A 17,223-nucleotide genomic window follows, 5' to 3' on the forward strand; every position below is an offset into this window, starting at 1 on the left:
AAAGTCTTCCACAGATGGGGTATGAGTTTCAAATAGAATAGACAGTTGGGTAACTTCCATTTGAAATACTCACCCCAGTTGTCATGGTTGTGGAAGATAAAGGAAAAGCCATAATACAGGGGGAGTATGGGTTTCAAAATGATGTATGTATCCTGACCTGTGAATTACATTTGAAAAATATACTTCTTTATGGATTTTCACTGGTGTTTATTGGACAGATCTGGAGTAAATGTTTGAGGTCAATTGAAAATGACTTTTATATCGTCCTCTTTGAACCAAACTAGCATCATCTTCACTACATAGTTCAATAACCCTAATATAACTACCATTGCTAACATTGTGACCTAAAGTTTTGGTATATGAGTTTATGTACCCAAGATATTCAAAGGTCATTCTATAAATGTATAAATATATTGGGGTTAAAGAACTGTGTCCTCACAGATGAGCATAATTGACATCATTGGGGTATTCTATTTGAAATACATACACCCCTTAGGCCCTTCGCACTTAATTATTAGTTTCCTGTTTACCGCCCGCGTCCAAAATTGAAAATCTCAAAATAATTAATTATTTTATTTTATTTCAAATTTTCTCCTTTAAAATGACTTTCAACTACTTCTACTTGCCATTTTCTGACTTTAATAATATCAACAATAATGATGAATGAACAAAGAGTGCAACTCCACCTTCACTTATTTATAAAATCAAATATTGTTGTGAAATAATTAAATGCCCGCTCTGGTCAAAACAAGTCAATAGTTGCTTGTAATAGTTCAAACTAAATAAAGAAAATAAAAGATAATTAATAATTAATAATTAAAAGTCACCTCATCCCTTTTTCAAAATCTTAAACAGGAAACTAATAATCAAGTGCGAAGGGCCTTATGGTAGGCAAGACCTTAATCTTCCACAGAGGGAGTGTGAATTTCAAATAGGTTACTTGAATAGGTGACTCTATTTGAAATTCACACTCCCTGTGTGGGACATTAAGATCATGTCCTCAGTTTACACTCGAGTTTTGTTACCCAGGCAAAAGAAGTTTTAATAAATAAATAAATATATAAATAGGGGGTGTATGGATTTTAACTGGAATAGCCCGGTGGTTGCTGTTGAAGGAAGCTTCAGCGATGTTTTATTAACTTGATCATAAATGTCAGCAATGATATTAATTTAAGGACAATTATGCTGCATAGAAAGGTCCACAAATTACTTTTGCAGTAAGATGTAGGTCACCAAACACTTTTTTTTATAAATAATTGTGAGCTGGTCATAACAGTTTCAGTTACCATGGTTACCACATAGTCGTAACAATTAATACCAATAGTAATAATCTTGCATTGTTGAAATGTAACTTAAAATGAGTAGAAGGCTGTAAAATCAAATTTAATACACGACCAAAACAAGCGAACATGCAATTTATTTTGTTGTTGTTCATTTCTCAGAAACCAGTGATTCAATTTGAGGATGTTTTTCTCAATAAATTTTTGAGTGGTTACAATGTGTAAATGAATTATTGAGAGATGTCCAGATTGAATTGGGTTCCCATTGGACTCATTTGGTGAATTTTGCCACCTTTATCCCATTATGACATTTCTGTCACATTGATTTGGACCGTATTGCCGCATTTGCGGGGAGAGCAATTTCTGTCAAAGTGAAATTTTTCATGCAATCAATTTGTCAGGCTTTTCCAATTGAAATCCATACAACCCCTATGGAAGACATGACCTTAATCTCCCACACAGGGAGTGAGAATTTCATATTGGGTTACCTGAATGGATGGCCCCATTTGAAATTTACTATTTTGCATTTATATAACACAATGCCACAATAAAATATAGTATAATTCTAGCGAATCATATGAAACTATAATTCAATATTTTTCATTCTTTTCCTCTCTTTTTTTTTCTCTTTTCTGCAGGTTTCGGATTTGTAGTATTTGAAAATGAGGATTCTGTAGAAAAAATATGTGAACTGCACTATCATGAGATAAATAATAAGATGGTGAGTGTTTAGCGGTTCGCCCTCGGATAAGTTTGGAACTGTCAAGCTATTGTCAGGACAAAGTACCTGACAATGAGATATGTAGGCCATCCCTTGCCTACTGATGGCTCTGAAAAGAGCAGTTCACTGAGGACTGCCCCTTGTCAACAGTGAACAAGCAGACCTCACCTATCTGTTTACGTAAATGTTTTGGTGGCTCTGAAAAGAGCCGTTAACTGAACACTGCCTTGTCAACAGAGACAAGTAAATAAGTGGTGGCTCTGAAAAGAGCTGTTCAATGAAAACTGCGGCTTGTCAACAGAGAAAAAACTATTTTCTATCCGTAAAGCTGAATTTATACTCCATCGCTGAGCAACGAGCGATTGGTATTTACCCAATGAGGTAGCGCACTCTTCTGAAGGCAACAAAAGGCACTCTACCTCATTGGCTAAAAACCAATCGCTATCACTCAGTGAGGTAATAGTAGATTTACTAGGTTTGCAGAAAATCAGATTTTAATGTTCAATCTTGCTCAGAATGTTTAACTGTGACCAAACCTCTTTCCGGATGAGCTTTGGCGTGTAGAGGGCGTAATGCTGGTCAAGATGATCAGGTCATAGACGTGATAGAGAAAGTGGGGCCCCCTCGTCTCTGTTCATGACAATTATTGTCCCATTCATTACACAGTCCCAATATTATCATTCACAGTCATTATTAACCCATTACACTCACATTGTTTATTTGTTTTTATTTATTTTCGCATATATTAAGGTTGAGTGCAAGAAAGCGCAGCCCAAAGAAGTCATGTTGCCGCAGCAGGCTGTACGTAACAGAACAGCGTACATGATGATGGGTATGTTTGTCCTTATGTATGTCTTCTTGTATTCCGTCCACTCATTTAGGTAGAGTGTAAGAAAGCACAACCCAAAGAGGTGATGCTCCCTCAGAATGCAGCTCGTACGCGGGCGGCAATGTTTCGGGGCCTCTACGGAATGTACGGTAAGTCTCCGGTGGCGCCTCCCCGTGATGATATTGGTATATCAATAACAACACACATTAATCATTCATTCTGATTGGGTAAGGCCAGCAAACAAAAGCAATCAGGGTTGTTTTGACTGGTGGGTGAGGCAGTTTTATATTAAAAGACTGCTGGTGGTGTGAGCTCTTATTTTTTTGGTAGATGTATGTTTGACCAATAGAATGAGCTGTTAGATATCCCCATTTGGTTTTGAACCAATAGTAGCAGGTCTTTAGGCATTTTAGGCTATTGTTTTGTTTGACCAATGAGGGAGACTGTTTGATACCCCCAATTCATTCTCATGGCAACTTTCAACGTTCCTCTAAATTTGACATTATACCCTGCAATGTATTGGTTTTGAAATTAAAACTAGATTCATAGAAGAAAAAATTAAAATAAAGGATTTTTAAACAAGATTATGACATTCTTATACATGAAACAGGAATAGTCACTGTAAATAATCAGTGAAAAATTGCAATGCAATTCCATTTTACTCTTGAAAAATGAGAAATGCAATGAATTTGACAGAGTAGATATAGCCATCCTACAGACATTAAAATGGATTCAAGATTATTATATTGAATTTGTTAAAGAGCACATGGATAGAGAGCTTTGTCATAGTTATCATATCAATGGTCTGACCTTGAATTGTTAAAGCTTTCTTCCCTGATAGCGACGTTAATTTCGATTTGACATTAGCGATAATTGAGGGGAGCCCCATACTATGGATTCAGTTTGTATTCTCTTACTACGTTTTTACTGCCTTGGAATTTTCCCCGATTAAATATTTAGTTGAATTGGTTTAAAGATTGGAATTTAGTGATATTGCCAAGTTACAGACCAATAAGGACGTAGGCTATGAGATATAGAATAAGTCTTTATGAAGTGGTTTTTATCAAATTAAGTCTTTATAGTAGAGGAAACAGTTATAGTACAGACAATTTGGTACTCAGGTCCTCTAAAACTCACTTCTCGAAGAGTTTTCGCCATTATTTTGTCACTAAAACATTTGAAATAGGCCGTATTAGTTGCTTTCAACAATATTGTTCTCTCTGGTTTGGTGTTTTATAATGTTGATTGAACCCAATCATCTTTTTTTGGTTTTGGTGATGTCAGCATACTTCTTGGTTGGTTTCCCATGGATATTTCACAGGATATTCCAGTTGAAATCCATACACCCCCATTTAGGTAACCCTATTTAAAATGAACACTCATTGTGTGGAATATTTAGGGCATGCCTCATATATATATAGGGGGTGTATGGATTTCAACTAGCACAGGCAAGCATAAGAATTGGTCAAGCAAACATGGGACTGATCTCACATTTGGTCAAGCAAATAAAGAGAAGTAAGGTGGGGAAGATAAGGATGTGAAGGGACAGAGTCAGACCTTGAATGGGTGGGGATAGGAGGGGGCAGACTGAGGGTGGGGTCAGAGTGTGAGAGGGTGGTGGTCAGACTGAGGGGTCAGGTGGGGTCAACATGATTGCTTTTGTCTGCTTCTTTTCACAGATCACTTGCTTTACTTACAAGCCATCGCAACAATCTCCTATTATTATAACTTTTCAATATTTAATTATATTTTATTTGCCGCAAATTGTGTCCTCCATATGTTGCATAGCTCTGACACATGTACAGGATACAAGAATCAAGTCACCCTATTCCAAAACATTGGCACAGGTCTTGTATAGATATACATACTGTACATTTATGACTGAAGATTGATTGCCCTCATTGAAGTACAGGATGCCTCTATAATGTATGCCCAATGTGTATCATGAGGAGAGTTAGAGTTTGATTTTAATCTATAGATGCTACCAATTCAATTCAGATTCTATATTAATGCCAAAAGTATTTTTAATTTCAATCATTTATCGGGCAATTACAGTTGAATACTATACACCTCATATGGAAGACATGATCTTAATCTCCCACATAGGTGGTGTAAATTAATTTCAAATGGGGTCACCCATTCAGGTAACCCCATTTGAAATTCACATCCCCTGTGTGGGAGATGAAGGTCTTGTCTTCCGTAGGGGGTGTATAGAATTCAAATGGAAGAGCCGATTGCTGCTTTAATTAATTCACAACATACACAGTTAGCAATAAAGCAAAATAATCCGTACAACCATTTCAAACCGTAACTCCCATTGCAGACATCAATTATTTATCCATTTTGGCTCGTTTACCTGATGGCATTGACATGGAAATGAAAATCTTAGGAATCAAATTTGTTAAAATTGAAAATCTGAGTAGGGAAGTGGTTAATATACAGGCCTTGAAATCAGGCCCATAACCAGGATTTTTTTGGGTGGGCTGATGTTGAAAAAGTGGATTTTTCCCCTCAAAATTTGGACCTTTTTGGACTAGGGGTGAGGTGGATTTTGAAAAAGTAGACTTTTTTTCCAAAATTTTGACCTTTTTTTGACCAAAAAAGCATAAAAAACCCTTTTCACTCGCTACGCTGGCAAATGGGACTTTTTTTTGGTCAAAAAGGGGACTTTTTGGGATGGGGGCCTGGTTATGGGCCTACTTGAAATGCATGGAGGCCTTCAATGCCATGGCTTCTTGTTACCCTTAGACTTGGCCATGAAGCATTCTTCATGCATGAATGCCCTTGAAAATTGAATTTCGAGGTCCGATAGTATTTATCCACAGAATCAGAGAAGGAGAACACGGACTCCCTATACCGCCAAGTATTAAAGTGCAGTCAGCTATGGGGAGAAAATTGGGGGTATTCAGGTCCTTGCCGACAGTGCACGGAGACAAACAAAAACAATTGTGAGTCTCATCTGAAGCGTCTTGGTATCGTGTGCAGGTCGCATCAAGTGCATCTCTCAAATGCGCCCATCATCCATGTTGCACTTGCATGGCAACAATTGCCTCGAGCGCATTCCGAGATAAACCAAATACCCCCAATTTTTGCTCCATGCCTGTATCAAGATGGTGATCAAGTCCTGGTTCTGCTTCTCTAATTCTGTGTATTTATCTCTTGTATAGTGTGTTTAATGAGATATTGCCAAGATGTATCTTCAAGTGTATGAATGTACTCTGTACAATTGCAGAAAGAAAGAAGTTAAAATTTTTTTTTCTAAAGTAAAAATAGGAGGTTTATAATGTGCTTGGTTTTTGGCAAGTGATTTGTGACTGTATATATTTCGTTGGTTTGCGGTGAAAACAGTGTGAGAATGCTGTATGCCCACTACACTCTCATTTCTAAGGGTGCATAGTTTCATTCATTACAATACAATGAACTTTGCCTCTTTGGTTTGTGCTATCTTTCTTGTAGTATTAATCTCATCTTTTGGGGGTCATGGGTTGAGGTTTTTATAAATGTGGGGACGTCTACCCCCGGAAATGAGAATGCAGGTGGTGTTTCTATACCGTACTTGTGTCATTTTCTTATTAATGAAGGCGGGCAGATTATTTTCCACTCTATTATTAACGTTGTAATTGAATATATATAGGAATTAAGTACCTAATATTAATTTACATAAAAATAAATATCTGAGATTTTAAAAGGATAGGATTTAGTATCAAATTTAAGAAAGTTAACTTCCTAAGTCAACTCATCAAGATTTGAGAACTATGACAGTCGGTACAGAGCAACATAAGACAAATGGTGAACAGCAATTTTTATGTCAAAATGATATTTAGATATCTTAAGTGGCGAAACACTAAATATTTGCTCTGATATTGTTCAATTCAAATAAAGTACTAAATTAAATATAGGGCATATTCCTCTTAATGTCTGGTATACATAAAATGTAATAAAAGCAAGTAATAAAACGAGTCGGTGCTCAATATGTTAATATTTAATCTGTAAAGTACAACGGATCGTTGCTATGACTATCAAATACTAAATAAGAAGCCTGTATTAATGATAGATATAAGATCATAATGTATAATGTAGTGTAAGTCAATTTACATTATGCTGTGTGTAGTACCCAGTGCTAACAATCTTATAAATGCATGGCTTGTACTACAAGTGGGCTATTACATTAAATAACAACACCCCTTTTGAGGAGAATCTTGGAATATTTGAATTCAACAGTTTTTGCTATTCCAGATACAATTATTTTCCATATTCCAAACAAAATTCCCAAAATAAGGGGCACATTGTGCTAGTGGGCTATTCCAGTTGAAATCCGTACACCCCATGGAATGTAAGACCTTTGCACAGGGAGTATGAATTTAAAATGGGATTACCTGAATGGGTGATTCCATTTGAAATCTATACCCCCCTGTGTGGGAGATCAAGGTCATGTCTTCTGTAGGGGGTGTATGGATTTCAATTGGAATAGCCCAATCCAACAGATTTCAACATGTTCAGTTTTACCATGGGGAGAGGGTTGTTTGAATGGAATAGCACATTACTTGTTATTCTCATACTAACTTTCGTAAAAAAGTTTATAAAGATATTGTAAATCTCTTGTTATTTATTAATTCACATCAAAATCAGCTGCCACTTTTCCATAATGTAGTTTTAGTCAACCATTCCATCTGGCAGTTATGAACACTTAACAGACAGACAGACAGACGGACAGACAGACGCAATACACAAATCAGACAGACCAACTGCAAGACACGCCTTAAAAATCTACATAGTATAGCTATTGGTTCCCACGATTATTGGTTCCCACGATTACAAAACAACTTTATTGATATGCAGTTAAGACAAAAAGGTGGTGGATATCATCCAACTAGAGGTGTAGAATACTAGCTAGGCCTAACCGGCTCAGATAGAGAGATAAAACAAACGTAGCAAACATATGATACACCATATTGTATTATATATCACTCATACATAAATTCTAGACAGTTTATTGGTTAATTAGTAAATTCATAACAACGACCAATGCCGTTTGATAGTTTTTTCACCGACTCGTATACTGCACAATACGTAATTATGATCCTTCTTTCCGTAGCTAGACGTAGTATGCGTGTCTGGCTGATGCAAGGAAGACACTGCTTGCACGACCTGCGAATGTGTTGCCTCTTGTGCTCTTTGATTTTGTTTATGTCACAGCAAAATTTCAATCTTGTTTTGTAAAATGGGTATAAAATGTTCTTGAAAAGTAATAGAATTAATGTATGAGTGATATAAAACAAATATTAACTGTCTTAAATGTGTGTGATGGTCAAAATATAATCACTCGTTCAAAGATGGATTGTTCCATTCGGCAAGCAGGTACTTTCGCCTTCTGATTAAATATCAACCATCGCATGCATAGGCAGTTAATATTTGTATACTAAGTATAAAGTGTTATGATTGTATCATTCAAACCAGTTACTAGACGACATTGAGCATTTCTGTATCATGTCGATTGGATCACAAGCGGTTGCCGAACTCAGCTACATAGCGTAATCACTTGTAGCATTATGCAAGATGGATACCAGTATAGCTCAACGATACAAGTCATCAGTGCGAGTGTTGGTTTGATACAACCCTGACTTTCAATGATTGTATAAATCATATTGGGCTACTCAAGTTGATATTCATACACCCCCTATGCAAGACATCCCACACAGGGGGTGAAGTTTTCAAATGGAGTTACCCATTCAGGTAACCCTATTTGAAATTCACACCCCTGTGTGGAAGATTAAGGTCATATCAGGCGTTGTATGGATTTCAACTCGAAAAGCCCATTTTAGATGAACAGACAGACATAAAACAGACATTCATCTATTAACATGTTGGATTATTTTGTATGCTTGCCTCTGCATCTCTCTCTCTAGGCCTTCCACCTTCCTTAGTTTCGCCGGTATATATGGATTCCGTACCAAACCTCAAAGGCAAGTCAGGAATTTAGACATAAAAAGTCCCACCAATTTTGATGTTACCAAATTGGCTGCCATTTTTGTTTATGTAGTGTTTAGTTTAGTGAATATTGCATTGTGCGGCTTTTAATATGTACTTTGAAACAGACAAGATTCCAACACAGACAAAATGACAGGACAGCATTCAACAGACGGACAAACATGCTGATAGACTCCAACACAGACAAACACACAAGACGTCATTCACCTCTTGCGCAGACAGACTGACATACATCCAGACAGACAAAGAGGGCTGTTTTAAGCTTCCCTGTACCTCTAATACAGCAAGCAATGTTGCTGGCAAACCTTGTTTTGTAAATTAACGTTGGTTGTTTTGTACCATTCCCTCCTCGTGTCTTTCTATCTATAGGCCTATCACCTTCCTTAGTATCGCCGGTACTCCTGGACTCAGTACCCAATATGAAAGGCAAGTCAGGAACTCACGTCATCGTCGTCGTCGTCGAATCACCAATAACCTCGACGATGTCTTTGTTACATTCCTATTTTTATTCTGTTTTAAAGAGAAATTTGAAAAAAGACAAAATTTAGTATATGATTATGAGGAGGCTTGTGTGTGTCGACATTAAGGTACCAGTTGTTCTCAGTAGTTTGTTTTCAGCGTACTGGCAAAACACGAACAAGAACTAATGGGTATGGGTATGTAAAGGCTATTTGCGCTATTCCATTTAAAGTCCACACTACCCCTGCGGAAGATTTGGAAATATCTTCTTGAGTGAGGAGTATGAATTTCACATGGAATGAGCACATTATGGGACTCCATTTGAATTTCATACACCCCCTGAGAAAGATTCAACCTGAATTATCAACAGAGAGATGGTGAGTTTCAAATAGAGTTGGTTAATGTGCTAATTCCATTTGAAATTCATACTCCCCATGGCAGATCTTCCACAGGCACTGCTACACGTGCGGGTAGGGCATTCCAAATGCCTGCAGAGTGTGGGAGAAATGATCTTCTGTGGGAAACAAAGTTGGATCAAAGGATTGCATTGCAAAATCAAGAAAATTTAAACATTGGGAACTGTGCAGGCTCTGGATATTTGAAAATCAAAATTAGGGCCACAAATTTGTGTCAAGTAACATTTTAACAGTTCGATATGTGCATAGGGAGTGATCTTTACAATTAAACAATAGGAAAACAAAACTAAATTGATCAGGGTGGTGGTGTTCTGCAAAGGGCTGATTGTTTTGACAATTTAAAAAAAAATTATGTATCTGATTTTCCAGAAAAGAAGAAATGGGGTGGGAAAAAAGTAAATATAATACCACACAGGAAAAGGTCACATTACAACTTTTAATTTAGAAATTCATTTTTTTCCTTCAATGTTGCAAAATGATAGATTGGGAAGTATTTAGAACAACTGGTGTCAGGCTTATGCCTAGAACTGTTTCAAGTGCATAACAATGAAATGTGGTGTACCAGTAAAAGGTTTATTAATTCTTGAAGCAAAACAGACTTTGAGAATGGTACTTAATGTCGACACAAGGAACTTGTAGGTTCTCCAGTCAGCTTAATATATTCCTAGCTTTGTTGGCCGTAGTTTAGTTGTATAGTTGTAGTTATAGTAGTCGTTAAGTATACCATAAGGTCGCTATTATGTAACGTTGTAGAGTTTCATATTTTTGTTGAATAAGCCAAACTGTCCGTTATTAATTAATGCCTTCATTTTGTATGTGTGTGTGTAGCCAGATTCATAGTTGCATGTTCTCTTGTTTTATTAGTTTTGTTTTGTTTCTCATTATAAACATTTGGGTCGTTCCATTTCATATTCTGGGGGTGTTGGCATGGATTTTAAACATTTTGGTTTCGAATTAATTCATTATTACAATTTTGAGGTGTTTTGTTTTTTGCATGAATCTGCTTGATTTGACTTTGCTGTTATATTAAATGCTAACACACAATTTATATGTGTTGAAGAAGTTAATGACATCCCCAGGATAAAAATGGTACAATCCATGTTTGATATCAATGTTTGGTGAATTCAGAAACAATAATCATCTTTTCCTGTGTTTTTTTTTCCATATCAAATTATGTTTTCAAGATAATATACTAGTGACATTGTTTTAGACATGAACATCTTTTAGCCACATGAAAAACAAAATGAACCCCTTTAACACTCATCTGTATATTGAATATAATACTATGTCCCCAGTTAATCAGTTGTAGGTAGGGCTTCCTCATGTAACATTGGGAATATCTTTTGCCCCTGCTTAATCGTCTAATCCATTCACAGTCCACACTCCCCTGTGGAAGATGTTGGAAATATCGTCCACATAGGGGGTATGGATTTCAAATGGAATTAACACATTAACTAACTTCTATTTGAATCTCACCCTCTCTGTGGAAGATTCAGGTTGAATCTTTCCCAGAGGGTGTGTGCAATTCAAATGGAGCTGCATAATGTGGTCATTCCATTTGAAATTCATACTCCCCCTGTGGATAATATTTCCAACATCTTCCACAGGGGTAGCGTGGATTTTAATGGAATAGCTGATGACTGTCACATATTATCCAGGCTTTGTTTATGCTACATTGATTATTCATTTGTGGACAGAAATGTTGTTTTAATCATTTGGCAATGTATTTGACATTTGAGACCATGTTCCCACAAAATGACAGGAAAGTTGTAAATCCTTAATTTTGAGTTTTGATCTGATTTGTAATCTCTGGATCATAAGCTTTAAAATTATGATAACTTCACTTGGTAGTCAAAATCAATGTTTCATAGAGGAATTTTCTTTTGTTTTCGGGCATATTCAATGAACCATTTTCACCTTTCTTCCCTGGCGACTTTCCGCTCATTTTGTGGGAATAGCCTCCTCGTCTGCGAATGCTCAATTTTGGTATGAAAAGTGCATTATTTATACAAACTCTTTGAAAAATTATGTAGTCTTTTTGAAAAATTTGATCCAACAGACCACTTGAAGTGTTTTGTTTATTTTGGTTTTAGGCTCATATTTGTGTCAAGTGGGCATTTTACAATTCAAAGCAAACATATTATAATTATCAGGACATGAGAACTTCTGCATGACGCACCTTTATGATTGAAACACATCACATGCAATTTTGGTGAAAAATCAAAAAGCTTGGTTTTAATTTGTGGGCAAATATACCGTAACTTTGAACAGAAATGATAAAAAAAAGCTATATTTTGGGGTCTCTTTTTTGTCACTGATTTGGTATATTGTCTGCTCAGTGCCAGAATTGTTCAAGTGCAATGTGTAGATGAGTACAATATAATGTGTAAATTACCAAGTGTTCACAGGGCAGCTATTGCACTTACCCACTTCTGGCACTGAGCAGTCGATATAACATAATAAAACCAAGTTAACCCTGTAAGTTCCTTATGGTGACAAGCATAACTAACACAACAAACCAAGTGAGATAGGCCTGTTAGTGTTACAGACTGTTTAGGTATTGAGACCATTATGGGTTTATATCAAAGTATATGGTCACCTGCAAAAGTAAACTTGGAATGTTGCTGTTGCTATCATCCTTCAGGGGCGTGGCAAGTTTCTACACTGAAAGGATATCGCTTGTATGGTAATCCAGATGCAATAATGTATTACAGTGGCTCCGGAACCGTGGGGGGGGGGGGATAATTTTGGTGGCTATGGACAAGCACCATTGGGTCCCCCCAATTATCAAGGTCAGTCAGCAAGATGGCCAATTGTAGCACAATTCTACTTTGCTTTTTGTGCCTCGTTCATAGCACTTTAGTGCAATTTTCAGTTTTGGGCGATCTATAAATGTCATTGATTGATTGATTGATTGATTGATTGATTGATTGATTGATTGATTGTCGATCGATCGATCGATCGATTGATAGGTGACATCAGATGCAACATTTCAAGTTTTTCTCTGCCGGCGACTACCGGGGTTATCTTGGTATTGGGCTGTTCCAGTTGAAATTCATACTACACATATAGAATGTATGGCCATAATATTCTACACAGGGAGTATGCATTTCAAATGGGTCTACCACAATGTGTGACTAAATTTGAAATTCACACTCCCTGTGTGGAAGATTAAGGCCATGTCTTCCATATAGGGTGTATGGATTTCAAACTTCACCCTAGCCCAGACTTGAGCCACAGATCTATCCTTAAACCTACCAGAAACCCAAGCCTTATACTTGACCCCAGCCCAAACATGTAGCTTTATTCCATAGCCCTAACTTAACCCTATATGGTGTTGGTCATATACATAAATGGTGATGTAACACGTGTACAGGATGTGGGCTATTTATTATTACTCCAAAAGTCTCATTAGGTATTATGAAACATTTACCATACTATCGAGCTTTTACGGTATTCTGATTAGGATTGGGGGTCATTAGGCTTGGTGGCTTTGTGCTAAGCAAAATATGTGTGACATGAGCAGGACTGGAACCAGGGACCTCTCTCTTATCTATCGAACACCTCTTTCCTTGTCAACCCATCATCATCGTTTCTCATCCATATTATATCTTTGCAGACCAAAGTGCTTTGGCAGAATTGTTACACAATAGACACGTACAAGGTATTTGGTTTTTTTCTACTTTATTATCACCATACACCCAAAGCACTGTTCAACGACCCTTATATACCTATATGTGCGAGAGAACTTTGACCCGAGTTGCTGGCTATGATTCTTAGCACTTTGGAATGGAAGGCAAAGTTCCCTCTGCACTGTGGGGTATATGGGTCGTTCAGAGTTTGCATCATGGATGAGGCTTAATAAAGGCCATCCAGGTAGAGGTAACATTTTTTGGGTATTCTTCATTAACCAATCAGAGGAGACTAATATCATCTTCAGAGTGCAATGGTCAGTTAGCTTATGTGTGGGTTCGTTCCAAGTTGAACCATGTGATATGGGTATCAGTTACAATACCTACAGGTGTAGTAGGCTCTCTTTGTTAAGCGTACATGTATTAGGTCATGTGTACTCTAAAGATGATATGGTCAAAAAAAAAACTGGTAGATTGTTGCACTGACAAATCAAAGGATAATTTGGCCAGTAATACAACGATATAAAGCATGCGAGTTGCATAATACAAATTTGGTGTAACAAAATAAAATTGTTAATATTTTTGTGTCTAGTTTTAGTAAGAGTGGTGGAGATTTTGAAAGAGACCTAAAGATGTTAGATGTTACTAGATATTCTTTGTGTTTTGATGTTTAGAAAAAATAATATTCAGAAAAAAAATAGAATGTGTTGTATCATTTGCCTCAAATTTGTGAAAATGATTATTCAGTAGTAGAATCCTAAAAAGTTGACAAATTTTGACAGAGTGTTTGTTGTTCAAGTTTTAACAAAATTGGGATATTCCATTTAAAATCCACACTACCCCTGTGGAAGATTTAGCTAAAGTCTTCCACAGAGGGGGTATAAATTTCGAATAGAATAGACAATTGGGTAACCTCCATTTGAAATACTCACTCCATTTGTGGAAGATATAGGTAAAACCATAATACAGGGGAGTATGGGTTTCAAAATGATTAACTCTGACCAGTTACATTTGAAAAACTTACTCCCCCTGTGGAGGTGTTTCCAAAATCTTCCACAGGGGTAGTGTGGATTTCAACTGGACTAGCACATTATAACAAAACAAACATACTAGTATTTGTTTGTAAATTTTAAGAAATGCTTGATAAATTTTTTTATGTTTCAAAATTTCACCAAACATTGATACACCATGTCTGGTATTTTTGTTTTGTTAACAAGCATTCCCCATAAAAAGGCAAAACACTAATCATTTGTTCAATTGTATTGTATTTATATTGTAATTTTGGACTTTGGCACCACATGTAGTTTGGACATATAGCGCTATCACTCAGGATGTAGTGGCACTTTCTATCGTACCCTGAACATTTGCAAAGTGCAATATTTTTTTATTTAAATAAAAAAATCAATATAATATTATGCAACTTGTTCATTATTATGCTTGATGCAATGCATTACAAACTCAAGGGTACGATAGAAAAAGCCTTTGGTACGTATTGGGGCACCAATAGCAGTAGAAGACCAAAGTATTTGTGATGCCTTACTATGTGAAACATTCATATGAGCCAGACTTTCTGAACCAGATCCAAGTGAACTTAAGTGACCCAGACTGATCACAAAAGGGTGCCTTACTATGCTGGCACGTAGTGCATTAACAAACCAATAATTATGTATTATTTTGTGCCTATTTTTTCTTCCGTTTTGCAGCAGGATACTCTCCAAACTTCCCTTTTGGGCGACCTATTCAGGCGGCCTTCCCCATGATGTCCCCGTACTACACAGGTAAGATTAAAGTGCCCTCATTAGTTCACTTCTAATCGTCATCATCATTGTGCATTTTTAATTTGGTTTGAATTGAGTAGCCGTTTTGATTGGTTGATTTTTTTTTTGGTTTGGTAGTAATTTGCATAGCCCCACCCCCTCCCTCCAAATTGCACGTTGTTATTATTTCTGTCTACCCTCCAGTAGAAGTAATGAAAATTTAACAAATTGTTTAGAAAAATGGAATCTCAACTTTATTTATACTTTGATTTAAGTAAGAGGCACTGAATAGGGTTCAAATTTTCAGTATACACAAGAGGTACTGCCATTATACTGCTCTACTCCTTATTCCAGAAAAATACAGCACTCATTTTTCGGGATTAAAAAAATAGTATCCTGTTTTGCCAAATGAAACATATCTAAATCTTAATCCTTAAGTTAGTTGGCAATAAAAGTCAAATTTTAATATTTGGCTAATTTGTGGAAATAAAGTAATACAATAAAGTGAAAATTAGAGCAAAATTTTTGCATATATTAAAGATTTTGAATGCTTAGGCTTGTTCGAAGTCATTAATTTTTGTGACTCGATTATAAGAAAACTCCGGGAAGAAAACATGCCGAAAATGCATGTTTTGGCTCTTTTTTCAAGAAAGTAGTAAAGTAGTTAACTTTTTGTTTATCTCCAGTTAGTACTAAATGAATGATTAGGATTGAGCTATGTTTCATTTGGCAGAACTTGATAATATTTTTTTAATCTCAAAATATTAGTACTGTATTTTTCTGGGATGGGGAGTAGTTTTGAGTTGCACTATTTAAGTGGGAGGTTCATGCAAGATACAGCACAGATTTTATGATAGAAATCAACCATTGAAGATATAAATGCCAATACATATATTAGAATTCAAGAAATACTTTGTATTTATATGAAAGAAAATATTGGCACTGCAGTGTTGAAGTAAGGATTCAATATACTTGTGGGTTGATCTGTTTGGTGTAAATACTTGCCATTCATACGTTATTTGATAAATAAACCCTCCAAATTCAGCATACTTTCACCTTATTTATCCAATGCTTATTCACACTTAGTAGAATCACTGTCACTTTTTTTTTCAACTGAACTACAACTTCTGTCTTTCACAAGCTGCCAATCAAATAAACATGAAATGTGATTGGTCTAATTCAGTTGATGAAGGCGGTACATTTCCCCTCACAAGCCAATCATATCCATAACGTATCTGATGAAGGCAACTCACAAAATATGCAAATTTATATTCATCACTGTAGAGGTGTCATTTGTTTCCCTCTCTCAAACGCAGAGGATTATGTTCATCGGTGCGACAGGATTGTACACCATTGACCCTTGACCTGCAAATCTTTTGAAAAATGTTCTTTTTGTGTATAGGAAACTAAGAATTGCAATTTAAAAACAAGGGAAACGGTTCAAAATTGGCAAAGTGCAAAAAAATTAATCACAAGAAAATTCCAATTTTACAGTATTTTATTCATTCACAGAGACACATTCAGCACCTTGTGTACAGAAATAAATGTTGCTTCATGATTTTTACACAATGAGAAATAAAATAAAAGCCCCAGAAGAGCGTGCAAATTTCACCCAACATGGAACAGGGGAGAAGTTAGTAGTTAATTATAGTAGTGATAGGAAAAGTTTACAAAGGTGTAACTAGGATTGGTTGTGTCACAGTTTATTTTTTCACGATGTAGGTCAGAGGTCATATGGAGGTTATTTCAGGTCATTGTTAGATGATGTTTTAGTCATTTCTGTTGATTCAGTTAATGAAAGCAATTGGTGCCAAAAGTTAGGAATAGTAATAGAATGTTTTTCTCCTTGTTGTTAACCCATACTGTAAGCGTATCCATTGTCCTACACTATGTTAACCAAAGGTTGCAAGTAATACATATCTATATTGTAATGATAATCCTAAAGTCTTATCCCTTCATGGAAAAAATATCTTTCTTTTTTTTGTCTAATTTTCCAAATTGAAGCTAAAAAACACAACCTTTAAAACATAGACCTTTAATCTTACGGTATTTTTTCAACTCCAACCTCCCAATTGGTCGCAGCTACAGAAAGTAGATACAAGAAAAACTTCCTTTCCCTTTTTTTTTTTCTTGAATTTCTG

At 36.1% G+C, this 17,223-nt stretch overlaps 1 protein-coding gene across 1 annotated transcript in view; it reads left to right on the forward strand.

Moving 5' to 3' along the window:
- The window catches only part of LOC140146463 (uncharacterized), a 384,283-nt gene that overhangs the window by 345,376 nt on the left and 21,684 nt on the right, over window positions 1-17,223 (forward strand). The window contains 6 exon segments of the mRNA XM_072168322.1: window positions 1,919-2,001; window positions 2,752-2,833; window positions 8,737-8,793; window positions 9,188-9,244; window positions 13,313-13,357; window positions 15,029-15,103. Coding sequence (XP_072024423.1) covers window positions 1,919-2,001; window positions 2,752-2,833; window positions 8,737-8,793; window positions 9,188-9,244; window positions 13,313-13,357; window positions 15,029-15,103 — 399 coding nt within the window.

Source organism: Amphiura filiformis, chromosome 2, assembly GCF_039555335.1.
Source record: "Amphiura filiformis chromosome 2, Afil_fr2py, whole genome shotgun sequence".
NCBI classification, from domain to species: Eukaryota; Metazoa; Echinodermata; class Ophiuroidea; order Amphilepidida; family Amphiuridae; genus Amphiura; species Amphiura filiformis.